The sequence below is a fragment of the Nilaparvata lugens genome, chromosome 1 (assembly GCF_014356525.2).
Source record: "Nilaparvata lugens isolate BPH chromosome 1, ASM1435652v1, whole genome shotgun sequence".
Classification (NCBI taxonomy): domain Eukaryota; kingdom Metazoa; phylum Arthropoda; class Insecta; order Hemiptera; family Delphacidae; genus Nilaparvata; species Nilaparvata lugens.
The window spans coordinates 52,596,858-52,614,227 of record NC_052504.1 but is presented as its reverse complement, the minus strand read 5'-3'; the positions used below and the strand labels follow the sequence as shown (position 1 = coordinate 52,614,227).

Here is a 17,370-nt window from a genome sequence, read left to right as displayed (position 1 = left end):
CAAGATGTGGCCTAATCTCAGAAACGATTATTACAATTTTGGTAGAATTTAGATTTAAAATGTTGAAAAAAATAATCTTATCTTTTAATTCCCATAGCAAAGCACGGGAGTCCTGCTAATACAACGTGTCATTGTATACACTTCATACCGTTCCCAGTTGTCTACAATGTGCTGGACAATACTGGTGTGTAGTTTATCAGCATGATCATTATCAATAAGCTTGGTGAGCAATATCAAAACCATTAGTATTCACATTCATTTTATTTGTATATTGACTCACTGAATTTATATCACACATCAATTAATCAATTAATTAATTATTGACATTAAGGTGTCATTGTATACACTTCATACCGTTCCCAGTTGTCTACAATGTGATGGACAATACTGGTGCATTGTCTACAATGTGCTGGACAATACTGGTGTGTTGTCTATCAGCATGAACATTATATCAATCAGCTTGGTGAGCAATATAAACACCATTAAAATTCACATTCATTATATTTCTATATTGACTCACTGAATTTATATCACACATCAATTAATCAATGACATCAAGGTGTCATTGTATACACTTCATACTGTTCCCAGTTGTCTACAATGTGCTGGACAATATACTGGTGCGTATAATTTATCATCATGATCAATAAACACAAAATTTGATTCCATCAATATTCACATTCATTATATTTGTATATTGACTCATTGAATTTATATCACACATCAATTAATCTATTTATTAATTAATGACATCAAATTATGTAATATTACATTTTTTCTCGATTAAAATTGAATCTTCAATTCGAGATCTATAAAACTTGATAGTAAATATCAGAGTAATCAATATGCGGACAACTTTTTAACTGAGAATTTATCGTAAATAATTGTGTTGCATTCCATGGTATCTCCGAAACAGAGAAACAGAATTAATAGATTATTTAAATATAGATGATATATAAATTTAAAATAACAGTTTCGAAATAAAGTTTTATTGAGAACAAATGTAAAATGTAAATTCTAAACTTGTAATTTATAATTTTTTGGAATTTAATATCAATGACGTGTCCATAACGTTGACATTGATTTTGAGGTGTGGTTTTTGCTCTGACTTGTTTTTTCTTCTTTAAAAATGGTGGCTGGCTATGGAAAATGTTTTGTGCTCTCTGATATTTTCTGTTTAATTGAAATTTATAATGTTTTAAATGAGTTTTGAACAGTTTTATAGTGTTCTAATTTTGTATAAAATTGTTTTGTGTGTCTACAAGCCTATAGCCATTGTTTTCAACTATATAAACTGGATAAGTATTTCAGCTTGTAATGATGCTAGGATGTTTAAGTGTGTAAGGTATTGTATTGTGGATTTATGTTGTATATTGCCAAAATTCTTCTGAAGATTATAAGTTGGTTTGCTCTGAAAACTGGATTTCTCATTCATAGGCGATAGATCCATTCATAGTTTATCAAGAATCTACCACTTTGGAGCCGATAACCAACCTATTTAGGAGAAATTGGTAGCACGGCAAATGTTACCCCTGTGGTGGGACCAAATAACAAAATAAATATGTCCCAAATGGTACACCATGAAATCCCTGGTTATAGAAATTATGTGTAGGCTGATTTCTTGATAGGTTATGAATGAGATGCTGCTGAGTGGGAAATCGGTTCAAGAGAGATCAAGTCCTAATGAATATATTATCTGTGCAGACTAGCAAAATGGCATACAATATGAAAAATATTAAACATGATGATGAGTTAATAGCTGCCTTAACACAACTGTTTGATAAGCAAAATGCTAAGATTGATAATTTGAAACAAGATCAAAGTGCTAGGTTTGATGATATGAAGCAAGAATTTGCTAGCATAAGACTAGAGCAGGTTAGTATAAACCTTCTATTGAAAGATGCACATGAGACATTGATTGATAGTCATGAAGATGAAGGCAAATTGAAGCAGGATGATAGAAGTGTTGAGATACAAGATCAATTATTTCAAGTTTCAGATAATGTAGGGCTAGTTAATGTTATTGAAAAAGTAAATCCTAGTGAGATAGTAGAATTGAGTAATGTAGTAGGTAGGGAGTTGTCTTTATTGAAAGTCAACAGTAAAGAAAGTAGTATTGCCAAATTGAAAGTTAGGAAAACAGTAAATAAAGTGAATGTTTACATGAGACAGGTTTCTGTAGAGGTTAGGAACAATGTAAACAAAATGAATCTTGCTTTGAATCAAGTTGATGAATTCAACTTTCAACTGAAAATTGAAAAGGTGTATGCAAAGCATTATCTAGTGAACATGACTGACTTTTTTAAGCAAAATGGCTTTGTTGAAACAAATGAACCCATGAATAAAATCATGTTCTTGAAGAAAACAAAGCACAAAGTCACCATTGATGTGTTAGTATTCAAAGGTTGTTTCAAGTTGCTTACTTACAAGATGATGACTGTGAATCACATGATGAAAGGGTATTCCTTGGCACTATGTTATAATTAGGAATCCTGTGTTATGCCAGGATTCAGAATGGCATAATCGCTAAGCAGTGTATGGTAAGAGTCCATAATTGTGTCTTTTTTCTTTCCTGTAGCCTATTTTTCTTGGCCCTTAATCTTTTCAAATTTCGATTCTTTCCTGTCTTTGTGTAATGTTCAGTAAAATTCTTCTATGATGCATATCTTAACCAATCTTGTCCATAGTCATTTAAATTTGTATTTTTTTTTGAAATAATTTTGGAAGTTAAAATAGTAGCTTATTTTCCTAATCTTTAATTGTTGATAAAACTTAACTTTTCTAAAATCTATCTATGTAGTGTAAATAATTGTTTGCTTGCGGTATATTTTTCATCATATATTACATATATTTTAATTATGTCTATTTTTTATCAGGTATTATATTAGGTAACTAGGTTTTTCAGAGCAAATTATGCCCCATTTTCTCATTTTCAGTATATTTTTATTAAATATACTTCCTTATGAAAGTTTAGAACTGACATGTAGGATAGGCTCTAATTAATCTTTCTCTTCCTTGTATTATTTGGGAAATTTATTTACTCAATTTTTCTTTTTCTCTTATTTGTATTTTTCAGGGAACTTATTTACCCATTATCCATCTTGATCGTCTTTGTATTGTAATCTTGAAATGTTTGTTCTTACTATACAGTCTTCAAATTCTGAAATTATTTAAAAAATAAATGGTTCAATTTAGAACATGCTGAAATTTAATCTTATGTATAAATTCTTTTGTTATAATAATAAAACTTCAAAATTTGAAAGTATTAATGAATTGTGTCGCCATATATATGAGATGTTCAATATAAATGAAAGTTAACTTGAATAATGTTTTCATTAAATAAAAACGTCTTGTCATATTATTAATTGAAATGAGTTAAAGGTTAAAATTTCCCTAAAGTTTTTGTAATTGATGTCTTTTTCTAAATTTTAAAAACTGTTTGTTCTATAAATTTTGATATGATTGATTATCGTTTGAAATGGATGCTGGAGTGTATGTAGAATTTTTAGTGGGGTTTGTTGATTAGAATTTTGCTGGTATGTGATTGTTTTTTGAGATGGAAACCCATTATTGCCTAAAGAAGGAATAACAGAGGTTATGACTTAGAGAGGCAGTAATGAGATAATATTTTTTGTGTTGATTACTTATGTTGATTGCCATAGATGCAAAATGATAATTAATAATGTTGATTGCCATAGATGCAGATGATTACTTATGAATATTGATTGCCTTTTGAAGCAAAATATTATTGATGTTTTGAATGATTTCTTGTTTAATGATTGATAGTAAAGTTTTGTCATGAAATGTAGTTTGTGTTTAGAACATTGAAAAGTCGAAATAAACTATAGTATTCAACAAACGATGATTAATAATATTAAATATTTTGCTTTTTATACAATATTTGAACAAAAATCAAAATGAAAATTTATAAATTTGTCTACATAAATAATTTTGAAACCCTGAATGATAAATCATAAATGTGAAATGTTATAGCCTACTAAATGATAATGAAATGCAGATATAATGTATTATGAAATGATTGTGAATAGAAGACCAATTGTCTGAAATTATTGAAATATGTATTGAAATTATTTTTGTTGTGATGATCTGATGTTTTTTACAATTTTGATAATGATACAGGGTGTTATGAAATTTATGTAACATGTATTTGTTTATGTTCTATATTTTGAAGAATGGATTAAATTTTGTTATTTGAACAGTGAATAAATGGAAATTAAATTATTTTTTTTTATTAAAATTTTGTAATTGATGTCTCCAAATTTCACAATTTATGTATTGCTGACTGTATAATAAGATGTTGACAAATTTCATTTTTATATTGATTATATACTTGTAAATAATTTTCATGTGTATTAGATTGTATTGGTAGCCTAATCAAAATTTTCTTTTTAGTTTATAAACATTCTAAAATAACAAGTACAGTATGGACACTAACATCAAAATAATTATCATGTGAATCTCAAAATCAGCAACAAGTGAACGCCATGAAGAGTGTTAAGAGCATTTGGGTGATTTTCGAACTAGTGTGACTCATTAATTGACTATCAACACCAATAACTACGCCAATAACTACGCCAATATCTACGCCAATATCTGCCCCAATATCTACACCAATAACTACTCCAATATCTATGCCAATGCCTGTGCCAATGTCGATGCCAATTTCAACGCCAATAACTACACCGATGTCTACGCCAATGTCAATGCCAATGCCAACGCATATATCTAAGTCAATATCTACACCAATAACTATGCCAATATCTACACTGATGTCTACACCAATGTCTGTGCCAATGTCGAAGCCAATGCCTGCGCCAATGTTGATGCCAATGCCTACACCAATGCCATCGCCAACAACTACGCCGATATCTACACCGATGTCTATGCCAATGCCTGCGCCAATGTCGATGCCAATGTCAACACCAATAACTACACAGATATCTACGCTGATGCCAATATCGTTTGGTATGCCAATATCAACACCAATATCTACGTTGATGTCTATGCCGATGCCTGTGCCGATGCCAATGCCAATATCTACATTGATGTCTACGCCGATGCCTGCGCTGATGCCAATGCCTACGCCAATGTTGATGCCAATGTTGATGACAATGCCAATGCCAATGCCGACACCAATGCATATGCTAATGACAATGCCAACGCCTATTGCTGACCATGTACCTAACTCAAACTTCAACACTACCACATTACCTGGAGGTAATTGCCATCCATGTTCACGTTCACAACTTTGAATTCAGAATAACAGTCACAGTATCATGAAAGAAATTGATTTAAAAAAATCCTCTCCTAAATTATTCCTGTATGCAGAACTCTAAACCTTGAAAGCTGAAAAGATAAAAAAAAACCAAACCTTACCTTAATTAATCCTCACCTAAGTTAATCCTGTATGCAGCATCTATCTCTTTTCCAAAAAAAAAATGAATTACATTGCCATTTCAAGCCTGAAATGTACATTGTATAAATTATATGATACAAAATTTATGTGACTCTGTATCAAGTTTGGTATGCAGCCGTCTACTACAAACATGAGGCAATGCTAACTGAGATGTCACCTGTATCGAGTTTGGTATGCAGCCGTCTACCACAAGCATGAGGCAATGCTAACTGAGATGTCACCTGTATCGAGTTTGGTATGCATCAGTCGGCTACAAGTATCAGCCCAACACTACGAGTATTCGGATCAGCCCAACACTGATGTCATCACACTGGAGTCACACTTAACTGAAATTCATACTGAGTGCCTTAACGGACTGTTTTCCAAAATTTGCATCAATAAAATCAACAGCATCAATAGTGAAAGAAATGAACATTTTATTGATTTATTGAAATTTTATGTGAAAATTAAATGTAACAATTCATCAATTCATTAAAAAAAAAATTTTTTTTATTCAACATACTAAATTTTTTTTTATGCAATAAAAAATTGAATTTTTCTATCTATTAAATTTATGTGCAATTTCAAAAACTATTTTTTATATATATATTAAACTTTCCGTTGAGATATTTTCCTTAAATTATGAAGCTGAATCAAAAGTAATTTTGATATTCTATACTTTGAAATATTGTTCGGAAACGTATAACAAATGCTATTGATGAATTTTCATAATAATTTTCAATTATAGTTGACATGTAATGTTTTTATAGAAAAAATTGTTACTGTTCTCAAATTTAATTTCAATAATTTCCATTTGTTTCAATGTAATTTTTTTTCTTTAAATTCTCAAACAGTAAAATTTTTTATGTCAAGAGGGGGGTATTTGTAATATTACATTTTTTCTCAATTAAAATCGAATCTTCAATTCGTGATCTATAAAACTTGATAGTAAATATCAGAGTAATCAATATGCGGACAACTTTTTAACTGAGAATTTATCGTAAATAATTGTGTTGCATTCCATGGTATCACCGAAACAGAGAAACAGAATTAATAGATTATTTAAATATAGATGATATATAAATTTAAAATAACAGTTTCGAAATAAAGTTTTATTGAGAACAAATGTAAAATGTAAATTCTAAACTTGTAATTTATAATTTTTTGGAATTTAATATCAATGACGTGTCCATAACGTTGACATTGATTTTGAGGTGTGGTTTTTGCTCTGACTTGTTTTTTCTTCTTTAAAAATGGTGGCTGGCTATGGAAAATGTTTTGTGCTCTCTGAATATTTTTCTGTTTAATTGAAATTTATAATGTTTTAAATTGAGTTTTGAACAGTTTTATAGTGTTCTAATTTTGTATAAAATTGTTTTGTGTGTCTACAAGCCTATAGCCATTGTTTTCAACTATATAAACTGGATAAGTATTTTAGCTTGTAATGATGCTAGGATGTTTAAGTGTGTAAGGTATTGTATTGTGGATTTATGTTGTATATTGCCAAAATTCTTCTGAAGATTATAAGTTGGTTTGCTCTGAAAACTGGATTTCTCATTCATAGGCGATAGATCCATTCATAGTTTATCAAGAATCTACCACTTTGGAGCCGATAACTTCCTGTAGGTTAATAGGTGTGAAATGCTATCCAAACCTATTCAGGAGAAATTGGTAGCACGGCAATTATTAATACATTAATTAATTAATACATTGAATTTATATTATTGTATACACTATTCATACTGTTCTCAGTAAATTCCATTAATATTCACATTTATTTTATTTGTATATTGACTCATTGAATTTGCATCACACATCAATTAATCAATTAATTAATGATATCAAATAACTAATACATTAATCAATGATCAATCAATTAATGACATCAAATAATTAATTAATTAATACATTGAATTTATATTCATATCACACATAAATTATTCAATTAATTAATGACATCAAATAATTAATACATTAATTAATGATTAATTAATTAATATATAGGATTTATATTCATATCACACATCAATTAATCAATGATTAATCAATTAAATTAATTAATTATGAGTTCTGGTTTTACAGAGGATATTTTATAAAATTGATTTTCTGATATTTAATAATGAATAGTGTTTTAAGAGCATGAATTCATTTTGGTGAAGTTGAGTTTGAAATTTTCTGTGATCTCAATAGGGAGGAGGGGGTTCCCCTCACCCCATGGCCTCCTGGAGCCGCCACTGGTACAGTACCTACACAGTTCAAATCAAATCGATTTATTTTTCCACATTGCATCACAAAGATATGTAAAATTACATTAATTAAATCCTTAATACAACACATAAATATAAATAGAAAATGATATTCATCATACAGAGTGGGTGATAAGTCTGAGAATGGCTTTATATCTCATACACAAAGGTAATTTCATGGTGGGTGATATTGGGGATCCAACTCAAATTGAAAATACTACTTCACTATGACTTCAAAAATCTGGTCCGCCATCTTGGATCAGCCATATTGAATGCAACTTTGTTTTTTTAAATGGGAAGGTGATCATGCGATACATGATTTCGATACGGAATTTCAAGAAAAAATGAATGGCAAAAACCGCATATCAAATTCTTAAACCGTTTCGAAGATGTTCAACTTATTAATCAATACAATTCAAAGTATCTCATAGAAAAATGTGATTTGAAGGTCGGTGTGATTGGGGATCCTACTCATATTGAAAATACTACTTTTGCTATGATTTCAAGGGTTAAGTGTAAGAGAGGGCCGGCTGCGCCCTAACTTCGCCCTCCTAGGTTTTTAATAAAGGCAGCGAATCAATTCAATCCAATTTCAACAATCTGGTTCGCCATATTGGATCCGCCATTTTGAATGCAACTTTATTTTTTTAAATAGGAAGGTGGTCTTGCGATACATGATACAGGTTTAAGATATCGATAGGCGGTTTCGCCATTCATTTTTTCTTGAAATTCCGTATTGAAATCATGTATCACAAGACCACCTTTCTATTTAACAAAACAAAGTTGCATTCAATATGTCGGATCCGAGATGGCGGACCAAATTTTTGAAGTCATAGTAAAGTAGTATTTCCAGTTTAGTAGGATCCCCAATCACACCCACCATGAAATTACCTTTGTGTATGAGATATTAAGCCGTTCTCGGACTTTTCACCCACACTCTGTTTAATGATTATCATTAGGTAGTGGAGAGCAAGGGAACCTAATTCCATCAAATAAGTTTTATTTTGATTGAACTAAGTTGATATGTTAAATGTAAGGTGAATGTCGCAGTTCCTCAGTTCCAATCCAGCCCATGCGAAAGAGCCACTCGACCAACCTACTTTCATACACCACATTGCTGCAACACTCAGCCTCCCTGATGTCATTCGGCAAATTCCTATAAATAGTTTGAAACAGTAAGTATGGTGATTTTAGTTCTATTCCATGCATTGATCTTGGTGTTGAATATCCATGGTTGTTCCCAAAGACCTTGGAGAGATATTTGATGAATCTTTAAGGTCTTTGGTTGTTGCTGAGTCTTGTTTGGTAATTGTTTTGTGTATTAGAAAATACTGTTTATTTTGTGTTTCCTTTATATATGTGAGAATTGTCTTGAATGAGTACAGAAATACACGAGCAGGACGAGTCCGAGAATAGCAGCAACGCTACCTGGGGTACATGGATTATTTTTTCAGGTTAGCTTTTATTATTGTGCGTTGAGTATAACAGCTAGTGTCTCCAGGCAAGCAGCGGATGAAACACCTCCCCAAACTATTATGCTATAGCCTATGGTAGATCCTCCTACACAATCTAATGTCTAGTAACTGGCTGAGCTGAGAGGGTCCATACAACATCCTTCTAAGCCTCTGCTTGACACATTGCATAATGGAAACCCAACTGAAGTGATGGTCAAAAAATACCCCAAGATATTTGTATTGGTCATCTCTCATAATCGATCCACCATGTACAGACTGAGGTTTCTAAATTTGTAGAGGTATGCATTTTACCTGCCTTGAGCCTGATCTGATTGTTTCCTTGTTACAATTGGTATATAATTTGTTCCACTTATGCTTTAAACAATCTAATATTGTTTCATGAAATATGAAAGAGCAATATAAAATGTTCAACTCGTGAGAATCATAAGAGCCATGGCATTTAAAAATAACTCTTATATGTTATGCACACTAATAACATATAAGAGGGTACCGTACCTACTCTACTAGATGATATTTTTATTTAGTTTTTAGCAGATTAATTTGATTTGGAGCAGCAAAAGGAGAAAATTTTATTGAAGCCTTGTAAATAGGTTGACATTTTTACACTGAGTTTTTTCAATTCAATCAAGCCAAACTGTTTCCTCAATCACTGATGTTCTCTCCAGATGTTTATAGAACTATTTAGCTTGGTTAAATTATTAGGTTTAATAAGGTTATGCATTTGAATAATGTTTCTGAAAATTTACAAAATCGATACTTTTAAATATTATGATCAATCACAATCCAAGTGCAGATTTTGAGAAATGGAGATTAAACAAGAAAAGAAATTCTGTGAATTTAAGAAATCTGTTGTGCACAAGAACATTTTTCAAAGTGCTGTATATTGTGAGTTTATTTTGAATAAAATAAATATTTTTTTTAGAAAAATCGTTTTATTTGATTCGACTCAACCAAGAGTCAGAGAGGCTACGGTAGGTCTCTATCACAGAAGCGTTTGATTTATAATTATACTTCAAATAGTCTCATGAGAAATCCCATTTGGCATGTCTCAAGTTAAATACTTTTCGAATAAATTCAAGTGCAAAAGAATTGGGATGTCCTTGTTGACATGGTGGAATAGAAAAAAACTGATTTTTGCGACCTTTTTCACTCAGTCTACCTTTTAAGTTCTGGAGATAATTTTTTTCATATACATTACATACATCAATAATTCGCAGGTACATATAAAGCAAAAATTAACATTCACTATTATTAGCTGCTAGTTGAGTACAAAACAAAGAATTTGTTTCTGTTTTAAGTAAAATCACTGAACAGAAAATATTTTGAAAACAAGAAATTATGAACTATGCACATATAAATTGAAATAGTATTTATATTTGGAGATTCAATTTGTATTATTATCCAAGAGTTTGATACGGTAAATTGAAATTACTGTGTTGGGAATCCATTTTTTGTGTTTCGAATTCAAAGCTTGAATTATTGCTAAAAAATGTACGGTATTGTTATATAACTAAGATGTGATAAAATGTCATTTTTGATAAACTCATTTTAGACTATCCAGCTGTAACCTTATTGATTCTTTGCAGATAAATGCGGGGATTGGAATTTTCTATCATTCACTTCTTGAGAATGGTACTGGCAGAACATTTATTGACTTTACAATCACTCCTGGTTGTTTCATATCTGATATGATAATTTCGCTTGTACAGGTCATATCTATTGCTTTTGGCGAGCAAAAAGACAGAATGGTGAGATATTAGACTTTGAGAATTCATGTTTTGAGATTTGATGAGGTGAATACAATTATCTCATAAAACAAACATCGAAGGGATTTCATGTTTATGATAGGAAAAATTCATTCCTTACAGACAGTCCTACAAATCAATCCAATTTTAAACTTGATATTATCCAACAATATCGTCAGTAATTCATGAAAAATAGATTTAGGTACCGTACAATAGAAATCCTGATGGATTGCCTGTTATGATAGATGGATTCAATGTCATAGGCCTATATCTCAGTTAAATTCTCCTGTAAAATAATCAAACAGGAATAAAACATTTGAACATTTTCTCATGTTCGAAATATGAAGTCTTATTATTGTGAATTTGTGTTTAGCTGTTATTTTAGTATTGTGACACATTCTATTCAGTTTTCAATATTTAGTAGCAAATGAACAAATATAGCCTATAGTATGATCTGAAATTACTCATGGTATTAATGAGGGAGCAGAAAATCAACTGCTCGTATGTAGGCCTATATCTTATGACAATAAATCATTGCAAGGTACAGAGTTGGTGGAAATTATGAAAACAGCTTAATATTTCTTTCACAAGGATGATTTGACAGTAGCTTCGTTAGTAATCCTATTCAAATAAGAAAACGGCTCTTATGTCGTCTCAATTTTTTGCCCGCAATCTTAGATCCGCTCTAATAAATATAAATGTATTATTTTGAACGGAAAGGTGGTCATAATTATGAAACATGATTTCGATACAGAATTTTAAGAGAAAATGAATGGCGAAAACCGTACATCATTATCTCATAATAACGTTTTGATGTTATTCACAAAGATTCAAATAAATAATTGTTGACCGAGCGAAGTGAGGTCTAAGATTCAAGTCGACGGTTTGGCATTTCTCTTAATGTTTTAATGCTCAATTGTTTATTATGTTTATATGTTGCGCATTTACGGCGAAACGCGGTAATAGATTCTCATGAAATTTGACAGGAATGCTCCTTTTTAAATTGCGCGTCGAGGTATATATACAAGGTTTTTGGAAATTTTGCATTTCAAGGATAATATAAAAGGAAAAACGAGCCTCCTTCATACGCCAATATTACCGTAAAAATCAGACTATAGAATTATTCATCATAAATCAGCTGTCGAGTGAATTATAAATCGCATGCCATGACGCATGCAATTCTATAATTATCTCAATGTAACTAGGTAAAAAAACAGCAACTGTGTAGACTATAAATTGCATGCCTCATTGAATGCAATTTTTATGCACTATTAAATAGGATGCAAAGAACTTAATATAACAGCTTGTCTGGGCTCCTAGATATCTTCTGGCTTTCTCGCGCTAAATTCCGGAAAGCATTGTATGATAATTAAATCTTTGTGTAAGCATGTTCTGATCAAATAAATTGATAGTTGGTGTATCAGTGTGGATGTGCATAATATGGTTTGAGACGCCGTTCAGTTATAGATGTTATTTATTCTATTGATAAAATTTTTGTTTATTATTTGTTATTATAATCTTTAATTTCTATAAGTTTTGAAATTTTGAATTCTCAATTTTTTTTATTTTTACTTTTTTCATAAATATTTGAAATCTTTATTGTATTTTTCATTTTTGAATTAGGTGGTATTTTTGTTGTTTGTATTATTTATTATTGCATAAGTTCGTATTATTTGTATCATTATTTTCGTTTTTCATTTGTATCTGTACAATTGTTATTGTTAAGGAGACATATTTGGGGAAACCCGTTGTCCCCATTGTGAATAAATAAATAAATAAATGAACTATTGCGATTGCGTGCAATCTCTCGAACTTTCTCTGCTTCGAACTTGGGCTGTCCTGTTGCCAGCATGTCTTGAAGGAGATTAGCTTTTGATGTTAGCTTTTTTGATACACCAACCCCAACAGTCATTAGCCGTTTTCACACCGATATCTCGCCGACACGACATACAGACAGGATTTACTGTGATGGACAGTATAAGAGGAAGCTGCGGTTTATTTCTGCGCGAGGTTTTAAAGTGTTAGTAAACACTAGTAGCATTTACTTATAAATTTAATTCTTTGAACAGAAACGTTTGGTCTTCCAGATTTTTAATTTATACTTCTTAATTTTTCAATTGTGCATGTTTTTATTAGTATCTTTAAATAATAATGTGATTACGGTACCCTTAAAATGGTCTGAGATATTGATGTACGGTCTTTGCCATTCATTTTCTCTTGAAATTCTGTATCGAAATCATGTATCATACTAGTAGTTCTGGGAACAGTAGACCTCGCAGTTTTCTCATCCACAATAATTATCTGATGTCACCTGTTCTAGTTGAATCATAATTTACTCTTAAAAACTGTTATTTGTTCTCTCCAAGATCAAAAAATCACTTAATATGCTGTTATAATAAACTCAGTTTACGTTTGAATTTTTAACCCATATGATAATTTATCCAGTTCCGTGATAATCTTATCATCTGATGAAAATAGTTCTCAACTACCGTATTGAAAATTGTTTTTTTCAATCAAGAATATTATAATTTCTTTCAGAATTATTTAGTTCATTTAATCATTTGTTATTTTAATCACCTATTAAACTTGTTTTCCAAATGTGAGAATAAATATTGATACTGATGGGCACGCATCATAAAAATATTGAAACCCTACCGGTACCTTATAGTCACGGCCAGACATCTGTGTAATGCATGCAATGAATAATCCACTTGTCAGCTGATTGATTATGAATAATTCTATAGTCTGATTGATCCTATCTTCAAAGTAGATGATATATAGTGATATCAGAGTATGGAGGAATTCCTTTTCTTTTCATATTATCCTAAAAATGCAAAATTTCAAAAAACCTTGTGTATACATCGCCGCGCAGTTGAAAAAGGAATATTCCTGCCAAATCTCATCGAATTCTATCAACGCGTTTGGCCGTAATCGCGTTACATACAGACAAACAAAAGCAAATCTAGTTGAAACAAAGACCTCACTACGTTCGGTCAATGATCACCTTTCAATTTAAAAAAAATAAAGTTGGATTCAATACAGATTAAAGATGGCCTTCAAAAATTTTGAGACGACAGAAAAGTCGCTTTCTTCATTCAAATAGGATTTCTAAAGATACACGATACCTACCTTATGTCAAATTAATCTTTGTAGGAGGAATACAGTAGGTATTAAAAGCTGTTTCCATAATTTTCACCAACTCTGTAGCCAAGGTATATTAATGTGATGAACACTTCTTGAATAATATTATTGTGAATATCGGGGGACCGAGCTTTGCTCTGGAGTGTAAATGCATAGAAAATTTGTAATGAAAAATTGAATTTATATTTTATATTTATTTATTCATTTTCTCAGTCGTACAATTATTTTTACAGTTATATGAGGAGGCACAACAGTCTTATGCCCAAAACTGTCCCTTTTCAAGTTTATATATACTACAGTCCAAATCAAAATCTAGGTTAAGACCTATCACTCATCAAAATAACAATTTATTCACACTTCAAAAAACAAAAACACATCATCATCAATTACAAATAGATATAGACTACTATGGATTCGATTTAGAATGATATACTATGTTTTCTACAATATTTTTTAATATAATAAGTATCACTAACAGCATCTAGTTACTATTTTGAAATTTCTGAAGTGAACATGTTTTTTTTTAAAAAAGAGAAATAAACGAAAATAAGTTTCTCTTGCTGAATTTTTCTTCTCGAGAAGAAGGTAACGATCGTGAGATCAGCAGGATGATCCCTCACACATGCACTCGTTCACTCTCTTCCATTACCGTACGGTACCTATCTACAGAAGACGAAATTTCCAGCTGTTTTACCAAGGACGTATTTATCCTTGTAATGTCCTTCAGCAAGTTATCCAAGGGTTAAGACCTAGTGCAATCGAATCTTCATATCATAAACCTACTTTGTTCCAAATTTCGTGAAAATCGTTAGAACCGTTTTCGAGATCCGTTGAACATAAATATATATACCGTACCCATATAACCATATAACCACATAACCAGATATCCAGATAACCACATAACCATATATATACAGAGATTGCTCGCTTCATATAATAGGATATACAAATATTATGTAATTTGTTAAGTAGGTAGTGCAGATTATTATCATCGGTGGTAATTAGAAAATTATTTCATGTTCACTGTTCACTTTCAGACGTTGAAGTTAACTCTGAAATGTTAAAGGTAATGATTGTTAAATTGAAATCTTCTCACTTGGCATAGACACGAACTTATCTAGCATATTATTATATATATAAAAATGTATATTAGGTAGATCAAATTGTAAAATAGCTGTTGAAATTACTGTTTCTGTTATGCTTGTTGAATATGATATTTTTGAGTACGGTACCGTACCCAATCAGTAATTTTTCACATAAAATGTATAGATCAATTACTAGGAACTGTTATGATCACTGTTATTGTTGGGGGAAGCTGTTATTATTGTTGAATATAATATTCTCATATAGTAACATGTTATTAAATATTTTCAAATTGTATTTGAATACTCGTACTCTTATAATAGGGATATGTGAAGAAAAATGTTGATTGAATTCAAACTCAATATGAGTTGTATGAGCATTTGCTCAAAACAAATAACATTATTTTATCATAAATGAGTCATCCAAAAATTACATAATCAAAAACTGTGGGTCTTTATATCACTACTTGTTAGATTCAATTTTATTGCCAATTGTATAATGTCAGATCTAGAAGTTTCTGCATTGAATTGCTTATATTTTATTGTTAGGCTACTCTTTTTACTATCGAAAGGTAACTCACTATGAATGAATTTTCAAATAAGTGTTTGGAAAAAGAAGTAAGGTCTCATAATAACTGTGGAAAAATGAAAGTGTTTGATTATTATCAATTTCTAGGATGGATTTTACAATGTATTTTTGATGGTGCTCTATGCAATTTCTCTGAACTCTTTGATGAATATTCTGACTCCAGAAGATTATGATACTCCAGCTTGGTATAGAATCATAACAGAGGTAAATTGCAGTTGTTTTTGCCTGTAAAAACTCTTGATTCTCTAGTATAGTTTACTTTAATAATACTTCATCATAGTAATAATACTTCAACATTGTATTCAGCCATTGAATAATTAACAAGATATTGAAATTCAGTAAAGATCAGTATAAGATAAATGTTTTTGTGAATTTAGAGTGAGTCTTTGTCATTGATAATAATTTGTATTATGGAATGTAGGAGGAATATATTATACGGGGAAAATATATTTTAAGAGCTCAGAAAAGTAAATACTTAGAGTGAATCACTTGTGAAAGAGAATGCACTAAAATAATATCTGAATAGAGATTTTTTTAGTGGAATTTCAGCTAACAAAGATTATCTGCATCTAATTGTTTGGTCAACAAGTCAGTAAAATACAATAAATAAATTCATTCCATAATGCAAAAGAGTTTTTATTTTCTGTTTATTGTCATATTCATATATTCAATTTTTGTTTACTCATCAGAAGAGGACACCAGGCTGAGGTACAATAAACTGTCTCTAATTTCTTATGAATAGAATTAACAAAAATTTCATCTGATTTTTGAATAAAAAATAATGGATTATTCCAGTTTGTTAGCTGTTGTAATAAAAAAACGAATATATAAATATTGTGGCAGTTATCTTTCACCTATGATTATTTGTTATTGGATTATTTTAATGAGGAATGGAAATTGTAAAATATGTTCAAGACACAGGCTCAAACTCGTATAGAGACAGACAATTAAAAGAAAAACAACTTTATCAAAAATATATAAATCAAAAATTTTTTTACAATTCAATGAGATGATCACTTGAAACAAAAAATACAAAGCTAACTAGATTCATCCAACAAACCCATTCTGGTCAATGTTGAAAATGAATAAATGTGCTATATCAATAATAAACACCTTCTTCAATAATATAAGTTACCTATATATTTCTCTTTCCAATAACTATTATTAATCCATACTTTCACACAAAATATTCAGCTTGTTTGATTACAAGAAATATTAAACTTTCCCATTTTGCAGTCTATTACATCTGCTGTAGCCTTTCTTCTCCATTTTTTCGAAATAATTTTGACATGGATAAAATCTGAATTGGGAATGGAGCCGTCGCATGCAACGAATCGTCAAAGCAGATCCAAACTAAACCGCTTCATCCACACAAGAGCTGGACATATGAGGGTGTCTAGGTATACTCAAACTTACAAAGAAGTAAGCTTCTATGATATTCCATTGGTTGATAATAATGAAAAATCTCTAGATCACATTGAAGTCTCAAATCCCACTTCTCAAGGCGATGAAATATTATCAACAAACCATAAGTTCGAGAATGATTCAAGTTGGATCAAGGAAATCGTTCTTGTCGATTTATTATCTCCATGGAACAATGACAAGGGAGAATTATAATTTCTCTAGATTCAGTATTGTCAGTTAAAATTTGAATTAAAGTCCTACGCTCTCTTTTG

At 30.6% G+C, this 17,370-nt stretch overlaps 1 protein-coding gene across 3 annotated transcripts; it reads left to right on the top strand.

Moving 5' to 3' along the window:
- The first annotated feature begins 8,404 nt into the window (after positions 1–8,404).
- On the top strand, positions 8,405–17,370 carry LOC111055800. Of its 3 annotated transcripts, none has more exons than XM_039436322.1 (4): positions 8,405–8,837; positions 10,724–10,885; positions 15,782–15,898; positions 16,931–17,370. In XM_039436322.1, exons 2-4 carry the CDS (start codon positions 10,826–10,828, stop codon positions 17,309–17,311), a joined length of 558 nt encoding a protein of 185 aa, XP_039292256.1. In that variant the 5' UTR covers positions 8,405–8,837; positions 10,724–10,825; the 3' UTR covers positions 17,312–17,370. The 3 variants fall into 3 exon arrangements, with proteins under 3 accessions (XP_039292256.1, XP_022198785.2, XP_022198786.2); XM_022343093.2 differs by lacking the exon at positions 8,405–8,837 and adding an exon at positions 9,817–10,022; XM_022343094.2 differs by lacking the exon at positions 8,405–8,837 and adding an exon at positions 10,158–10,354.